The 20,176-nt window shown below is 29.6% G+C and overlaps 1 protein-coding gene across 5 annotated transcripts in view; it reads right to left on the bottom strand.

The window, feature by feature from the left end:
• The window catches only part of LOC122397370, a 53,027-nt gene extending 32,851 nt beyond the window's left edge, over window positions 1–20,176 (bottom strand). For 3 of the 5 annotated variants that reach the window (XM_043396492.1, XM_043396495.1, XM_043396496.1), the window contains exons 1-4: window positions 20,042–20,162; window positions 8,743–8,936; window positions 2,796–2,845; window positions 2,174–2,286 (exon numbers count right to left, since the gene is read on the bottom strand). In XM_043396492.1, coding sequence (XP_043252427.1) covers window positions 2,174–2,242 — 69 coding nt within the window. In that variant the 5' untranslated portion in view covers window positions 2,243–2,286; window positions 2,796–2,845; window positions 8,743–8,936; window positions 20,042–20,162. Of the gene's footprint in view, window positions 1–2,173; window positions 2,287–2,795; window positions 2,846–8,309; window positions 8,392–8,742; window positions 8,937–20,041 lie in introns of those variants that run through there. The other 2 variants (XM_043396493.1, XM_043396494.1) reach the window with 2 other exon arrangements.

The following is a 20,176-nucleotide window of genomic DNA, read 5'->3' as shown; positions in this document are numbered from 1 at the left end:
ATTCGGATCCCGAAAGTTTCATGTCACATAAATACATTAATTGTCCGTACAAAAGAAAAAGTATAATTCATGCCACAATACATTTCGAATATTATAATACTCATGTGATAAGAAATTTTAGAGATTCTGACTCACTAGAAATCTAAATATTGAATGCATACAAACTTTTTAGCTTTGAAAAACCCATATCAACACCAACCGTATCGAAATTGTTATACAGAGTGTTCGTTTAGAGTTACGATCAAAATATTTCGAAAACAATGCATTTTTTATTTTTTAAGTGTACTCAAGGTTATTTGAAGATTAAGTTTGTGAAAACTTTTGTACGGGACACTTCCTTATCACGCTTCATTTGAAAAAGATATTTAATGAAATAATAATTTGTTCGGAAAGCCACGAGTGGCGAACGTAATTCACATTATTTTCGGTTGAAAAAAGTGTGCATATAGATAAAATGATAATGAATACGTGTTCCTGAAATCATATCGGTAAGTTTTTACGCTTCTTTTACAAAAAAAAAAACTTTCGAAAACGGTTTAAAAATTAAACTTCTAGATCAGAATACCCTCGTAAATACTCAACATTCACTGGTTTTATTTTGAATACTGTAGACTTTAAATGACGCCATAGAAATTTTTAACACCAAGTGCGATAAAAACAATTTCTCGTACAAAAGTTTTTTCCTTGTTTCTGTAACTTTGGTGGTCGTTTATTAATTACACTGTCCAAGATAAGTTTAGTCTTGTAGTATCCATCGGGTGGTCCTAATAGAGCACCTTGTCTCAAACAAGAATCTGAAAGCCGAATTGCTATTATCCTCAGTTTTAAAGAAACATGAATTTTTTTTAAAAGATTTCGAACAAAAGCCAGGCACAGTAATTCCTCCCATATTGGCCCTTAGCTTGGGAACGAAAGTGGATAATTTGGATAGAGGAGCTACGATCCTTCGAGAGCCTTGCAGCGCGCTTTTATTTGTGCCAACAGACCACGAAAGAGAAGGATAGAGCGAAGAAAGTCGTGGCAGCTGATAAGTTTAAAGGTCACACCGGTGTCGTAATACAGATAGAGAATAATGCTAGAACAAAAATGACTGTTCAACTTTTTTACTTTTAATTTTGTCAACATATTGGTGAGATTCTGTTGATCAAACATGATACACTTGAAACTATATTTACTTATTATTAAGTGGTGGGTAAACCATTTTGTTTCATTGCACAAATAATTATAACAAAGAACACACTATAAAAACAGACTCTTAACTACATATAAAATATCTAAGGCGATGTTAAGAAAGATATTTCACTTGAAGAAGAATATCAAAATATTTATGTTATTCGATCGACAATTATGGATCGACAATCCTATATTTGACGAGCAACGTGAAAGAATAAGCCCACGTTTGATCTTATTTTAATCGAAAAATTCTGATCAGTATATGCTGTAATATTTTCCAATAAAAAAAATAAAATTAAAAATACCTCATTTTATTGTGAATTGTGTTTAATATATATAAGTACATATTATTACAAACATATTTCCTTGAATATTTTCATCTGTAATCCATTATTTCAATCTGCCACTTTCTATGTTCTTTCATCAATATTTTACCAGTGTTTTACCATGTCATATTTGATGCATTCGTTTTCGAAATGAAAGTAATTTGACATCAATGATTTCCAATTTTTTGCTATATACACTTTCTACTTTATCTATTTTTATATAACTGTCCCGTCATATTTTCTGTAAATATTTGTACTTTTAACATTTCTAAGGATCTATAAAATGCTGTCTTACTAATACTTCAGGGTTTGATTCGGCCATTTTCTAATATTCACCTTCCTATCAGACATTTTTCAGGTCATTCGAATACACTTTACGCAAACAGTTATAAGACAAAATATAACTCCATTCCAACACGTTAGTACTTACTAAAACTAGAGAAACGAGTATATGTATAAGTATATAATTTACGTAGGTTAATCATTTAATCTTATTTCTGTTTTGTCAGACCTTGCAATTTGATGTTTTAAAAACGTTTAGCCATCTTGTTATTTGTATTTATATTATATCAACTACAATAATTTTTGTAAGACCCTTATTTAATCACAGAAACAGTTACATCCCATATAGACATATAAAATGAAAACAACTAAAAAATTTAATTAAATCTCACCATGGAATTTTGTACGAAGGCATTTGTTTCTGTAGAAATCTCATGTGAACTAGAATTGTGTGGAAACATTGGGCTCAGTTCTTCTTTGGCAGGCAATGCATAGAAACCAAGATCTAAAAAAAAAAAAAATTGCAACATTTAGTAATTTATTAACAATGTTCTTTACTCTGTTATGTGAGGACTTAGAAGTATATTGAAAATGTTCAGCTGTAAAATGTTTAATCATATTTTTCCCTTGTTCAATATGTATAAAAGAAATTTTAGAATAAAATTATTTTAGAGATCCATCATTATTTCTTACAATTCCATATTGGTTCATTGTTATTAGTATACAATTTTTATATAATTTTTATTTCCACTCAAAGACAGAAACTTTTATTTATAGAAAATTATTATTATAGTAAACTTTGGATGTTACATTATAAATTTTATTCTTTACAACTGAAATCAAATTATGCCAATACAGTTTATTTCGTTTAAAGTAATTCAGTTTCACCCAAGTTCACATTTTCACGAAACGAAAAAAGTTTATATATTTTACAAATACCTTACACATCTTTATTTTATTAAATTTAAGTTAAGCAAACAAAATAACCCAGCATTAAAAAATAGAAATACCAACCTTGTAGACTATCACTATTAATGTGCTCCTAGCTCCATGCCAGTGGAGATCTAAAACAAAAAATTATATGAATTATTATTTATTTGCCTATATTGATTTTCTTCTAATTTTATACGGTTACTATGTATCAGATATTGTAAATTGGAATTTTTGTACTATTTTTGTACTTGTGACTTTGTGTTTTGTAACAAGATATCGTAATTTTTGTATTTTTGTGTTGTGCTTCTAAACGTTAATGTTTAGTTATGTATTATGTTTTCAAATTTTTTTATTTTGATTTTACTTTTCATAGAAGGGTACACCAGGTGTATCCTGCCTGTATCGTAATGTACGATTTTCTAGCCGTTTACAGCCATCTTGCCAACAAAATTCTGGACAAAACTTTATTGGTATTGAGTGTATAACATATAATAATAATAAAATTTTGAAACAGTTTGTTTTTATGGCGAAATTAAGGTCACTATGTTTTCCAAACCACATATTTGTTTTCTTATCGTATTGTAGAGGACATCAAGATAAATTCGAAATGCATATTACATGATATTTTTACTAACACACCACGAAATTTATTTTACATTTAATATTAATTAACGATAAGCACACAAACATACATTTCTGTTTTCCTTATTTTAATTCTTTTTATCGACAATAAGTGGCAATAACTTAAATAACTACAGTCTTTTATATCGATGTACAAAATATTTTAAAAATTATTATTTATGCTGTATTATTGTGTGTTATAAATTCCATTCACATTTATCTGTCATACAAAACAATTTAAATGTATAAATGGAAGAATAATATTACGATTTTTCCAACTCTTATCGTCATTGTTATTCTTGTTTAAAATATTTAATGTTATTATTTGAGATATTTCAATGTACTTTATATTATTCTATTCTCATACAAAATAAAACAGAAAAAAACAAAAAGTATATGAATACTTAAGTATAATAGTTATTTTTCATTCGTTTTATTCTTAATACATAATTTTTTAGAGATTAGAATTAGAATTTTTAAAAATTCTAGACATATCTTTTCTGCACGAAAAACATACGATAAAGTATCAGAAACAGTGTTTGCACTGAAGAAGTTGGATATATGCCCGAAAATAGGGACCCCAAGCCAGGCGTTTATGAAATAGATAGATCGATTCTAATTATAGGAACATCACCAGTCGACTGTCCAGTATAGAAAAGGACAGCGAGAAAAAGAGAAGGAGGTCCTCCAGAAATTACCAGTACACAGGGTGTACGGCCACCCCTAGGAAAAATTTTAATGGGTGATTCCTGAGGCCAAAATAAGACGAAAATCAAGAATACCAATTTGTTGATGGAGGCTTCGTTAAAAAGTTATTAACGTTTAAAGTTCCGCCCGTACTGAATTTTTTTTCTCGAAAATGCGCAAGTTTTCGGGGGTATGTCTATTCACCAAAAATGATTGTAATTGACCCCCGCAACCGAAAATAATTTTTCCAAAACGATTTGAAATTTTTTTTTTCGTCGAAAAATTTCACACCTTCTCGAATTTTTTTCTAGAAAGTGGGTAGGATTTCGGGGGTATGTCTATTCACCAAAAATGATTGTAATTGACCCCCGCGACCGAAAATAATTTTTCCAAAACGATTTGAAATTTTTTTTTTCGTCGAAAAATTTCACACCTTCTCGAATTTTTTTCTAGAAAGTGGGTAGGATTTCGGGGGTATGTCTATTCACCAAAAATGATTGTAATTGACCCCCGCGACCGAAAATAATTTTTCCAAAACGATTTGAAATTTTTTTTTTCGTCGAAAAATTTCACACCTTCTCGAATTTTTTTCTAGAAAGTGGGTAGGATTTCGGGGGTATGTCTATTCACCAAAAATGATTGTAATTGACCCCCGCGACCGAAAATAATTTTTCCAGAACGATTTGAAATTTTTGAATTTAATTGTTAATGTTTATATAAAAATAAAAATTTCACACCTTCCCGAATTTTTTTCGAGAAAGTGGGTAGGATTTGGGGGGTATGTCTATTCATAAAAAATGATTGTAATTGACCCCGCAACCGAAAATAATTTTTCGGGCCCCTTTTTTAAAAGGGGGTGATTCTACATGAAAAAATAAGTCTAAAATATAGAATAAAAATTTGTCATGTAAGGCTTCGTTTCTCTGAAATTTCTCCGGGTACGCGTGCACTTGATCATGTTTTGTTATAATGGATCTCGCTGTAGATCATTGTCTCGATTGAAGTTTATGTTAATGGGATTGTTTATTGTACCTATCACCTTACTATCTTAACTTTATCGCTAAACATCCTATATAACTATTTGATAAACTTATTTTCAGAACCTATTCAATCATTGTACAGTGTTGTGTCACTTTCCTTTCTAAACAGAAAAATTAAAAAGTCATTGATTGACTCATTAATCAGATGTATTTCCTTTAAGTTCTTTATGGAAACATGTAGTATCTACAGTTTGTGTAAATTGTATGAAACACAGTAAATGTAACAATTGTTTAAATTAAATCAATATTCATAGAAATATTTGTCTTTCCTTGTAATAAATAATCTTTGGATATAAATTTACAAGAATAAAGAAAATAATATTATATAAAAGAAAGAAAGAAATATATCTACTCAAAAGAAAAATAAGTTTAAAAGTTATATTTTTTATAATTATTTGTACCTATAAACAACACTTTTCGTAGAAAGAATTCTTTATAACATTTGTGCGGAGTTCTTTGTATGAAAACAAATTCAATACTTAATGTTGCATTTTCACTAATTATAACTAATTTTGTGCTACAGTAATGCTTACGATTATAAAAAATGTTCTAAATGACCACCTTCAGACCGAAGCTAAAACCAGTAGTCATCGTATCATAGAGTTTTTCAATCTTTCAAAAATTCCAGATATTTGTTAGATATATTGTCAAACTTGTATACTTTAATGAAATATTTTAACAGTAACAATGGTTAGAGTGATTGGATAGAATCATACAACTCTTTCACCTTTATTTTTCTTGTAAACTACATGTTGTACAAAAAACTGTTTTGAGCGACAATTGTTTAATATAAGGATGAGCATACATGGCAACAATTAACTTTTTGTTGTCTTCCTTTTTCATAAAAATATGAAGATTACCACGGATTTTTAAATTACAATGTGATACAGAATGAAAGATTATTAAAGTGCATGGGATCAAAAATTAATATTTATCAAGATATTCTTTAGTTCATTTTTAATGCTAGGAATATTCAAAATATTATCCATTACAATTAACGCAAGCATATAGATAATTAAACAATGTGAGTGATACATGTACAAGGGTTTCTATAGTTATAGCATAACAAGCTCTAATGATGCGGTCTTTCATATCGTCAATGGTTGTAAGTAACTCACAATAAATTTCTGTTTTTAAATAGCCCCGAAGATAATAATTAAATGGCTTCAAATATGAATATCGACTCCAACAGAATTTTCCTCATGTGTACCATAAACGAGGATCATATCCCGTTTTTCAATATTACTAAATTTTATTATGTCGGAGATATTTGTCACGTTCACATTTGCTGATGGCTTATCACTGAATGATCGATTCATGCAGCAGTAACATTAGAAGATTCCACATGTTTGTAAACATTGAAACTAAGACAAGCATTGTGTGAAATCTTTATACACAAAAATTCTACCATTCTTTACTGGAGAATATCTCTGTAACTATTAATTTCTGATCCCATGCACCTAATAATTTTTTATTCTGCATTCAATATTTTTGGATGGCATGATTAAATGCTGCATATTCTAGTTAAAAAACTCAAGGTGACCTTCGTATTTTGATAAAAGAGAACAATAGCAAGAGATTAATTGTTGCTGTATATGCTCCTCTTTATACCAAACAACTTTTGTTCGAAACAATTTTTTATACAACATGTAGTTTACAAGAAAAATTAAGGTAAAAGAATTAAATGATGCACCCTGTATACTTCTATGTAAAATTATACATATCTGTTCAGATTATGTTTAATTTTTGTTTGTCTCTATGATTAGCAGTCAAATATTATTATTATTATGATTACTTATAATAATAAAACAAAAAACCAGTTTAATACTTATCGTCATATTTATAAATATCTACTTGGACTTATATTCTTTTTCACATAATTATAGAACTCAATTTTACACAATGCGTTGAAATAAGCAATAAGGAATGCTGTTGAAAAAAAGTGCACATTTGTGTTGTACACGATATGCATTTGTTTATATTATTAGAAATATGATTTAAATTACTTGACGAGGATTAAAAGATACAATAATTCTGCTAAACAATCGTATGTTGCTAACCAGTCATAGGTTACGGATCACTGTGCCATGTCTACAATTTGAAAGGGAGTCTACAGCAAGGTGAAGTTTGAAAAGCACTGCTATAAACTACCTTAACGCTAAATTTTTCTCTTGTAACAGATTGCTTGTTGAAGTCGTAACTCCATATTGTGGAATTTAAAGACAAAGTAACGACATCGGCACTGAAAGTTATTTCTTTTAGTTGCAATCCATATTGACAATGTTACCAAATTTATTTAATTTTTCAAATAAATAATTTTATATAAAAATTACAAAATTCTGTTGAAATTTTGCAATAAAATCACGAACTATTACATTTACAATGTGCTCTAAAAATCATTCATTTGCACAAAAATTCATTGTCAATTGTATGCTACTACATACATTGATATGATAAAATACTTCAAATTTTGTAGAAAACTAACTTCTGAATGTTGCATCATTGCTGATGTTATGAAATTGATAGCAATGTAAAATAATATGTGTTCCTATAAAGCACTGACAATATACACCACACATAAACACGATTGTCACAAAATGATTTTTCACGATATAAACATGATAACGAGTCGTAATGTTTAGAAAATTATAGGAATAATGATAAGTAGCAATAATTATGAACAAAATGATGATTAAAATATAACAAACACATATTAAACCTAAATATATTTTCTGGTCTTTAACATAAAATATTCAAATAAATAATACGCATTGTCACGAACGTTCGGAAGTGTCTACTCTTTTTCATTCTAGATTCGTCAGAAAATTTTTTGACAAAAATTTGGTTACCCACCAATTGTGGCCTCTTATAAAATAATATTTGATACTTGAATGCGTTACGAACAGTCGCGCACACACATTGACAAACACCATAAAACAATCCGTCTTACTCGAATATCGTAAATATACGCGAAATTCTGAAACGGGAATCGTTTCGATCGATGTCGCTCGTTCTAATACAAACACACGATCACCTTCGTGATTCTTCCTCAAAGTAAAAACGTATACAAAGCAAAGCAACCCCCGTGACATCAAAATGCGCCACTTATCAAATCCGTGCACAAAAAAAAGGTTAAACAACAAGTAGGGGGAACGAATGATAATACCAATTGGTATAATAAAATGGAATATTTCTTTTTATAGATAATTTTATAGAAATGCATACGCATGCATATGTTACCACGTACACGTGTATTAATATTTTCGATTAAAAAATGTTCTCCAACGACACATCGACGAAAATTTCTTCGACGAACTGCATGAAATTCATATATACATACGTAGAAAATTAGTGCGCGCGCGTGTGTGTGTATACGTGCGCGATAGAAACGTATGTGCCTACATTTGTTACAGAAATGTGTACGGATACATAATATGTACTTGAATACGATATGCATATACACACGTTTATATACCGTAACGCATACGTATAAATATACACGTATATATAATATAATTTAGCGATAGATAGATAGATAGATACAAAAGATCGTAAAACGTAAAATGTAGAGGACCGAGAAATTGGACACAAACTAATATTTTTTTTCAGATTTTCGCGAAACCGATGGCTGAAATATAAACTGTATCCAATCGGAGCAGATGAGAATGTCGGAAACTTACTTTGTAGGTTCGGTGCCCGAAGAATATTTCAGTCTAGACGAAGATATTTCGTTGGCGCACAGAACGGGCAGAGCGAGTACCGCTCCGCTGGTGGGCTATTCCCGCGAGCGGCGCTACTCCCCCGGATTTGGAGGGCACGGTGCTGCTGATGCGCTCATCGAGATCCGGTTCACAGTTGTACGTACGAAAAGACCCTTTCACATTTCAGAATGAATGGTAAGTAGTGAAAAATAATAACAGTTCGACATTAAATAACTCCTGTGGAAAATAATAATCATAAACAGGAAAAATTTCAGACGATTGATAAATAAGTTGTTCGAGTATAATTTATATTCAGAACTTGACGATTATACGTTTTGTAGACACATCCGTAAAATGGAGAATTACTGTTAGACTTGTATTTAACGCATACAAATGTTCCATAAATACTAATACAGTAAACTCCTGCATAATGCGATAAACAAATTGCAATAACCCTTCCACAACGCGGTACATAATCCAACAACTACTAGACACTGTACTTTCTCTCTCTCTCTCTCTCTCTCTCTCTCTCTCTCTCTCTCCCTCTTTCTCGCGTCGCGCACGCCCACAAACATACACAATCCTTGTTTGTATCAGCCGGAGTCTCGTATAACGTAGGTACACAGGCTTTCTAGCGAAAAAATTAGCCGAAAACAAGTATTAGAGTTTGGGAAATGTTGGAAATTTTGTTTCTGTTGTCATCATACAAAATTGCGTGGACTAAAACTTTTTAATGTTTCTCTTTTTCTATTTTCTCTCTAATATTCAATTTTATTGTGTACCATCGTTATAATATAATAGAACATGTAAATAAAGTAATAATGCTGATAGAAAACAAATTAACCAGAAAGACAACTCCAATTGGTATAACAACATTTCCATCTTAGAAATATTTAAAAGTAAAGCACAATACGATTAAAACTTAGCCTGGCCATATGGGAACATTTCGAATTTGCACAATTTAGTTTCAAACACCGCTATAATGTTTTTATCAATTCTTCGGTTAACAGGTTATTCTACTGTCGATTTTTATAAATGGAAACTCAGATAGAAGCAATAATTTGTAAGGAGGTGCATTAATCAAATCGAATTTTTGAATTTCATTTTTTAGATTACATTTTTTTAAAAACGGACCTTTATTAAAAAATTTCATTTCCACTTTCCACTGTCGATTCGTATAAATATAAACATAAAATAAAATAATTTAACATTGACAATAGATTTTCTATTACAGTCACAATTTACTGCTTAATTTCTGTTTACAAGTACCTACAACCATAATCAAAATTTGATTTATAATTATTATTCAGACACTCGAAAAGTCTCTCCTAAAGTTAACTGTATAAAGAAATTCGAAAATATTTATCAAGAATGAAATTCAGTGCAATATTAAATTCTATTTACTGACAAAACATTCGAGTAAACAAAACAACATTCTTATTGATGAATTTTTAACAATCTTAATAGTAAAATGATTACAATAAAAGGTATTTTATAAAAAACACTTTCAAAATTAAACGATTTTTTAAATCTGCGTTCCGAATAATAATTACCGATTACTCAAATGATTAACGATCAAATGCACCACTTACTTTTGTGTGTGACGTCTATATATCGAATATTTTAACTTGCATTTGCAATTCAATTATACAAAGCAATACAACAATTGATTTTTAAAGCAATCAGTGCATAATTTTTTTTAGTAAAAAATTTGTGCTGCATGTATTATAATGAACATTATTTCGGTACTTGCTTAATTTCTCCCTCTATACAATAAAATTTGTTTACTTGGGACTTGGAACTTATTTCGTTAAAATCGTCTTCCGAGAAAAAATATTATTATCTTCATGGGGTTTTTAAAGAGCTTGTATTATATTGCTTTTATCTGGTTATTATGTAATGTTTTTATTATATTTCTTTCTCATTAAAATAACTTTTTATTTATTTTCATGCATGAATAAGAAAATATGATATTGATAGCATAATAATAACAGTGTAACCACAAATTTACAATTTAAAAATTTGCGTTTCACGAGACAAAGTACTAAAGACGTCTTTTTAGTAATAATTTACTGATTGTATTGAGTAATATTATAAAAGAAATGGTACTTAGACGAAATGAAGAGGCAGGACATACTTTTTTTTTATGACAATACAATTGATTTTTATAACAAAATCATTATAAATTCGTTATAACTTTAGAATAATTTCTATGAAATAGTCTTCGTTTTCAAAATTAGACTTTCTTTAGTATTACAATGGCAATACAAAATAAAAGAATCTAAAAATATCACATAATGGTCGATAAATAAAATAATATATAACAAGATGATGAAATATTTCAGACTGGATAAGGTATGAGAAACTAAAAGGTCATGGATTTCATATGCGTTTTCCATACTTATCCATAATATAATTATACAATTATACGTTTTTTCTGTATTTAATTACGTAAGAAAAATACAAACATATTATTTGTAATTAAAAATAGAACGCTTAGTTATCGTTGCGAATATGTAGAATTAAATCTTGTGTTCCTGTGTTTTGAAATAGTAAAAATCTCTTTATCAATGACGATAATGGAGAAATATGAATTTTCCGGTATTAAGATTTAGAAATTATCGATCCATTGAAGGTGATACTACCTATGTAAATGTACGTATACGATTCTTATCTATAGAGTGCACTACATCTGTGCGTGTACAAGTGCGTGCTATTCTCTCGGGCGCACGTCTGCCCTTCAATGTGACAAGTTCGCCGGTATGTTTGCTAATATGTTTGTGCATGCATGCATCTGTTTCTTACTCTCGAGTTTATATTTACTTTAATATTCGAACACTATTGTTTGTACAAAAAAAAGTCACTACCGAATTAATTATAAATAAACAATACGACAAATAGCCGTTAATAAAATATTACTTTTTCTCATCCACATTCCACTTTAGACTACAAGTCAAAGAAAAAATTATTCATATTTTATAGACCAGTGATTCTTAACCTTTATTTTTCCATAAACCTCTTTTATCAGTCTAATGCAGCTCGTAAAACCCTCAGAACAGCATCCTTAAATATTAGTTAAATCGAATGTTTTCTAACCAGTATTGAGAATCTTGACTTATTCAGACATAACACACGAAACAAGATGACTTCCACAGATCATTCTACAAGATGGAGATAAATTTCCAAGAAAAATCAGAACCCTCAGACTTTTTTAGTATCAATTCTAGCAAATTTTTGGTTCTAAGATCAACGAGTTTATCCTTGATTAGGTCTATATATAAAAATAATCATTCAAGAGAATTCTGTAGTGTCCCCAGGTACTTGCAAGATTCGTTTCTTAAAAAGATATTGTTAATTAAATTTTGGATTTCAATTATCTCTTAGTAAAGTACAACCTTTCTACATAGTTATTTTTCTTGCTTTTCCATTAACAAAATTATTAATAATAAATTCAAAATCTATTTCATTTATCAATTATATATATATAATTGAATAAACTACAAAAGTTTAAGAGTCCCTTTAAAGTCTTTTTCTTTCAATAAAGAACTCTTCCATATCAATGAGACCATGATTATTATCTAATTGACTTATACTTATCAACCAATGGGTTTGAGAGAGTAAGACAGGCATATTTCTCAGCAAAACAATAATATTAATAAGAATGTAATTGAGATTACTTTTATTAGTTGACACGGTTATCAAAAATACTATGACATTTTAAAAGAAATATAAAAATGTCTCCCTTACGTTTGATTTTTAAATTATCTTTATATTTTTCAGAAGGAAAATTTGAACTCGCATGTCACATTGGAGATGACAATACAAGTTTGCTATAAATTTTGTACGTCGTCTCTAAAGTAACAACAATAATCATTCGCTATTGTGACATCATATTTCTCAATCAATTATATTTATTTACTACTTTAGGAGCCCTATATTTATGTAGATAACAAATCGTTTCACTTTGATGAAAATTTCTGAATAGTGGGAAAAAAAAAGAATATTGAATTTAGTTTTTCTTTTACACATGAAGCACACGTATGCATCTAGAAACTACATACAATAATTACTATGCATTTTTTCTTTTTTGATCTATTCAGTATTATGCAATTTGTCACCACATATAATACATGTCATGTATAATGTGTAATGCTTAACCCTAAACTGAATGTTGAAGATATTTAATGATGAATTTGAATGTACTATTAAGGGTGGAAGGATCAAGGAAGGGATTATAGTACCGGTGGCGAAGAAAGGGGGCGGGAAGAGGGTGCAGGGTGGAAGGATCATATCTTTATGAAATGTACGAAAGATATCTTTTCCTGCAAATTCGGGAACGGTTTAAGAATTACCATACTTAACAAAATTATATAATAATAAATTAAAACGGAAACAATAAATTTTCCTGTTGTATATAATCTAATCAACTTTGCCTAAAAATAAATACAATATTATGAAAGAAACGAGTTCAAAGAGTTTAAAGATACTTATTTCAAAAATTCATTTTATTTTAATAGTAGAACAATATTTTAACATGTTGAATGCTATGTTAATTCCCAGTCTACAGACACTGTCGTCACAGCCTACTCTAGTATGTACGAGTCATGCTGTAACTCACAATCAAAACGAAAGAATCATGACCGTGATAGTGATTTTGCGATCACTGTGATAAATAACGGTTTGCAGCGACATTGCCGCCCTTCCTTATCTACGGGAGAGTTCGAAGTTAGTTCCCAACGCTCTCGCTATTCGCGATACATACTTCATGACTGAGACGTTGTACAAAAGAGAAACCAAAGAGTATTATATATTTTATGTAATAAAGTTTATTATAAAAAATATTTGTGCCTACCTTATTAACAGAAAATATCATTAAATTTTTTCTTGTATTTATTTCTTTAAGGTGTCATAACTTTTATTCGTATTTTACTAAGGCGGAAAAAAAATAGTAGTGTTATTCACTAAACTTCATGTAACGTCAAGTTTCTTCGCTTAAAGTTACATGTCAAGAATGATTTCCAATCAAAAAATCTTGCAAAAATCTTGTGGCTTTTTAAGATATTTACATTTAAAGTATCAATTATTATTCATATGAGATTGAAGATTTGGCCTGTTGTCGAGTGAATCATAATTTAATTGTTAACAGATGTTTAGGTTAGAGAAGACTCGAGAAATAAACTATGGGCGCCGGGAGGAAAACGGGATAACAATCAGAAAGTCTTGCAACACTACATATATGTATATGCTTCTTGCGTACGACGTTAATAAGTTCGTCCACCTGGATGTTTATAATTTACAGTTTTAAATGAATTTTTACAAAAAAAAATCGAAAAAAACCAGCATTTTTCTAAGTACAAAGGACAGAGGAGTACTTCGCGCACTTCAAAAGCGATAATACGTGTGATGGGGCCATGGGCTCGCCAAACTCTAAACTAGAGTAGGATTCTAAACACCAATCAGAACTGCACTCCTTTCGCTAGCGAACTTCTCGCGGATGGACAGTACACACACATATAAGTTTCGTAGGTGGCTCTAAAAATTTGACATAAACTTATAACACGAGAAAACGGATGAAGTTTCCGAAAGAGTGCTTTCTCACCGATTTGGATAATTTTGAAATATGTTATAAAAGACGTTATTTTGAGCAACCTTTTCCTTTACTAGTTCAGGGGAATTTTCAAAAAACTGTAGAATGTACTACACAATTGAATTTTCCCTTATATGTAATACGTCTGTTTAAGTGCTTGTGAGTCGAACACTGCAGCTTATCTTCTGTTTCCACAAAAACAGTGCGGCTGTCCAATTCTTTTATTCTTTTATAAAATTAAGTCCGTCTCTAAAAATCACTCGATATAAGAGCACCGTTTCTATAAACAAAAACAAGCCATATACAGACTGCCGCGAGTTTACGTATACGCTACTGCGAACGTGTACGTATAGGGAGAATTAGAATCGAAAAAAGTTTTAAAACTAAGGCCGATCACATATTATTGGTAAAGGAAAATGTTGTTGCAAGTGATGCCTTTTACATCATATTTTAAAATTATAAAAATTGGTGAGGAACCACTCGTTCGGAACTTTCATCTTGAAAATGAAACAATATTAAATACATTAAGTAAATATGTGATACCTGAACTTTAGCTTTTTAAAATTTATTACTAAAAAAAAGTTTTATAGACTGATCTATAGCTATACGATCTGCTCAATTATTAAGAAGTCAGTGTATAATAATACCAAGTGAAATGTATAACTTAGTGAAATGTCCACTGCACAAATTTACCTATTAGACTGAGGCACATGTATTATAAAACATTATGTGACTATGGTCCTGTAAAGGATTAATATTCTGATTTTACAATCAGTCTGGACGATCAATCGGCGCTAAAGGCGATCCGCCATCTTGTTGTCAAGTGCGTGACAGAGACAGAACGAACTAAAATAGCACCATCACCGTCGTATCTAGCAACTCTTCGATTCAATCGTACTATTGGGAAATAAGATGTTGAGGCACTACCAACAAACTAAACGTTGCGAGGGGCAAGGGAAATCGACCGCTCGTTCCACTTATTCTCCCCACCGGTTCTTAGTGGTCTGACTGCATAGTAGTAGGATTTCCATATATCGGGGGATAATTTCTAAATTATTCCCCGGCCTTGTGTCGTGAGATCTCATAACCCCGGAACATAAAGGTTAATTTTGATTTCATAAATGAAATGCCTGATTCATATGCTCCATTTCAATAGAATAATGTATTCGGGGTATAAAAATATTATGGTACATTTGTCCAAAAATTTATCGTTTCTGAGATATTTGATCACATTCGTCCTATTACTTTCATTACGAAACATATTCGAAAATGTGCTCGGTACTTCAAATGTAAACAAAACAAATTATAAATATTAGCCTTCACCAGAAATTACATGATATATGGATTATGTAAATCCTGTTAATATAAAATTTGCTAAAAAAATTAGAAATTTTTTCCCTAAGAAGAATGATTGGAATTTGTGGTGGCTAAACATTTTTAACCCCTTGTCATATTTGTAAATTTCATTACTATTCTCATGACGGAGTTTAATTTAATAACTTTTCCACAAAATGCCTTCCTCGATAAAATATTTAAATACTTTGAAAGAAAATTTAAAATCATCGGCCGAAAAGTTCGTTAATTATCTATGAAACTATACTAACAATTATTATACTGTATTCTCACTTTCAAATATGCATGATTTAATTCATTTTCTTGCCGATTTTCACTACCAATATAATTGTGCTCAATTTTGAGAGTAACTGTAAAATAACGCCGTTTAAAACATATTTCAAAATTATCTACATTAGTAAGGAATCAACTCTTTCGGAAACTTCACCAAAGGTATTGTTTTCAGATTTATCGGTTCGGTGCGCCGTAGATAGAAAAAGTAAAAATCGATTTATTGGTCATTCTCTTCATATAAAAGTAACTTACATGTCAAAAAAAATAGTTAAGCCCAAAAAGGAACTCGAACTTATGGTCAAAAAACTTTCAACGGATTCCACAGTTGGATGCTTTACTGTTATACGCCATATGTATACGCCATTGGAAACACTGTCGGTACGTTAGAACACATCGCGTTCGACAAGCTTTATTTAATTTTTGTCAATTCTTATGTAATTTTACGTAGTGTAGAAATATTAAACAGTGCACGAAACATTCGAATGTTAAAGAATGTATAAAAACTCGACTTATAAATTATTCTTATACGTAGAAACTGACGAAAAAATTGGTTTTTTATTTTCCTTGCTATGGTGTACCAAACCGAAAAATCTGAAGAAATTAAGAATAATAGTAACGACAATACATATTTACTGCAAAAATATAAATAAAATTCTGCTTCAATACATAATTGACATTTTTACAACCTGATTTTCCAATTTAAAAATCTGAAAAAATTCCCCAATAGGTATCTCGGTATCTGTAATGTCTCTAAATTTTTTCAAATTTTTATATGCAATAGGACAAGAGAGATTGCACAGAAACATGATTTTCTTTGACATCCTTTTACTACTCCCCAAGTAGTATGTCCACTCAAAAAATGAAAAATACTATTAATGAAATGTTTAATTAGGAATGCTGTAAAATAACATATACGTCATTGAATTATCGAATATTTCTATTACACACTGTAATTTGAACAAATGTTGAAGATATATTTAGATACAGAAAACTGGCACGACAATCAACGTGTTAACAACACACAAATCTCAAGTGATTTGGAAAAATTTAATCGCACGGTCGCACACCTCACATGCATGCAACGATCCTAGTCGAAGTTATTTTAATGAACTCGCTAGTGGAAGACAAATACGACGCCCTAAAGATACGCATTCTTCGTCTATTCGTCGAATTCGAAATGGTTATATACCAATAATCTAGATGCAATGGATACGCGCGAGTTGAGTAGCAAGACAGTCACTAACGACGCCATTCAGGCAAACAAGGTTCGTGGACCGATTGTCAGTAGACGTCCGAACCATTATAGTCACCAATGAGATAACTGATTTTAATCTAACTGTACAAGTTGATCGCACCATGGATGTCACAGTTTCACGACCAACCTATGTAAACGTAACACGAACAATCCAAAATCAGCTAATAAGAAGAAGGCAAGTCCTTTGGGTCACCAACTTTTAATGAAACTTTGTATAAACTCCTGTTTATGAAGATATAGCATCAAAAGTTCAATAGCTTTTTAGATATTTATAATTAATGTTTCATCATTGTGTTAAAACACAGTTTAATTACAACATTTACCTAGTGGTGGCATGATTGGAAGCCACTGGTGTTCTATCATATCAACAAGAAAACATATGACGATAAAATACTCTACAACAGAAATATATCATCCTACAGCAAAGATATACACTGCAACTACAAACTTTCAAGTACTAACATAAAAGATAAACACAGATGTAACTCTAACAGATGCTGGTGACTGTAATTAATAATTAATATTAGTATGTGAATATTTGATAAGACTCAATTGTAACTAGACTAATGTAACATCAACAATGTGTCAGTACCTATATTTTATTATTGTATTTTTTCACTATGTCCCTAACATTATAATTATTCCTTATATACAGATATATCTCTATTATTTTTATTTTTCAATAATAATATAAAATGAATATTTTATTATCCTTCAAATTTGAAGAAATTTTCAAAGAAATACCTCACAGCCATCAATTGCACATTCAGAAATTATTTAACACATCAGGCATCAGTGATAAAAAAAAAGAAGTTGACTAGAAAATATTAATATTTAATCCTTTCTTTTTGATATTTTCTAAAAGTCTTCGTATCTATTACTTTCTAATTTTCTACCTCTAACTTTTCTATATTTGCGCATGAATAGAAGTTATTTAGGGCAAATGCTGCAATTTAAGTATTTATACAAATTGATTCATTTTCTATTGATTCAATATTTGTATTTATCATGTTATAATTCGAAAAAAATGTTGAGGATATCATTAAACAGGGAAAACTGGTGCGACAGTCAAGTATTAAATAACATATATCTTTGTAAATAGTTATACGTCTACAATAGTATCACCAATATGTTAAGCGTTATTTTCATAGAAAACAATGTAAGTGCCAATGTGTTACCCGAGATATAATAAAATAAATTACTGCTCCTAATAGAAATAAATATCTCCTAATAAAAAATGAAAAGATCGTATTAAAGATATATACTTTTAGTTTTTTATATTTTCTATGTGAAAATCTCTCATTTTGTCTTTTGTTTTACTAGTCATCATTGATCTGGAATCATGTACAGTTCGTTACTTTTCCAATGTTCAGAAAGTATAGCTTTTAATAATTAAAAATAAGTAATTAAGTAATGTTGAATAACTGTAAAAAAATCCAAATAACAATATTACATAACAATAAAGGTTTAATGAGTTTTGTTTTGATAGTGCATTAGATTGCTTAGAAGAAAGTAGTTTTGCATAATAATGGCTTCAAAAATAGTGTTAGTAGTGATACTATATTCATAAATTAATCTAGTCAAAATAATTTAAAAAAATATTAAATAAATCATTATTCATTATTTGAAGTAACTTGTATACCTTTTGAATATTTAAATAAAATGTTACTACATATTGCTTGCCAAAAACGCATGGTGGCCAACGTATAATTGAGCACTATTCAAGCAGTTGGCAACGTGTTAAGTAATTTCGAAACTTACAGTGCTTGTAGATTTAAATAAATGGTACCTTTGATTCTTCTTACAACTAAGATGTGGCACATATAAGCTTTTCTACAAATACAATTTTTTTTTTCACAAATTTATATATTATATATTAATTCAATTAAAACGTTTTTGGTTACAAATAACAATTACAAATGAGTGATACAAATTTTTTCCTTATTGATAATCATTGTTCACGAGGGAAATTTTATTTTTGTAACAGTTATCAATGAAAGAAATTTTTTATATTATAATTGTTATTTATAACTAAAACAATGAAAATCGATATTTTTTAAATCATATGTTTTCTTTCTTTATCATGTATGATTCCTATCTTTAACTTAAACAATAATGATGTTTTTGTTAATGATTTTTCCATACGAATTTTTGGAGTAACTGTTATTTTTGATCTCAGTAACATGATAAGGTTATTGCAGTCTTAGTAATACGTAACAATAAACATGAATCAAATTTTGTTAATAATCTAAAGTCAGCAATGTCTTTTCTTCCTCCTGAAAAATTATTTTCTTGGCACTTAGATTATTTTGTACTCTAAGACTCTTTGATTATCTACAATATTGCAATAATCACATAACTTAATATAAAAATTGACAATATCATTTTAAATGAAAATGATTTAAGGAAACGTTCAGAAGTAGGAGCGAATAAAAAATAGAAAATATAACAGTATATTAATGTTGCGAATAACATGTTACCAAATACAAAGTTAACAGATATTGTACTAAAAATCAATAAATTTATTATCCATAGTCAATAATTTAGTTACATTGATAGTATACATGTTTATTGATTGCACTCTGTTTTATAAAACAATCAAAGTATCTGAATCTACATGTTAAAAAATACTTGACATGTTTGGTATGAAATCTAATACAGGAAAGTAAATGAAAATATAATTGTCTATTACTCGTTTAAGGTATCAGAATTTTTATTTAAATTCCAAAAGTTGTATTTGAATATTAATGTAAACCACTCTAAGGTTATATTTACGTATAAAACCATAAAAATAATTGAATTCTACTTACCAGAGTGTATAACCGTGGAAAGTCCTTAAGATCAAGTGGAACACGATACTCTTTACACACTTTTAAAACACATTTCGTTGTCAGCACAATATTATTTACCGAAAATACATCTCCATTCCTAGGCACGGAGCAGTG

This window comes from Colletes gigas, unplaced genomic scaffold (genome assembly GCF_013123115.1).
Source record: "Colletes gigas isolate AHSC1104 unplaced genomic scaffold, ASM1312311v1 Colletes_gigas_Sc00009, whole genome shotgun sequence".
NCBI lineage: Eukaryota > Metazoa > Arthropoda > Insecta > Hymenoptera > Colletidae > Colletes > Colletes gigas.
This window is presented reverse-complemented; position numbering and strand designations above follow the sequence as displayed.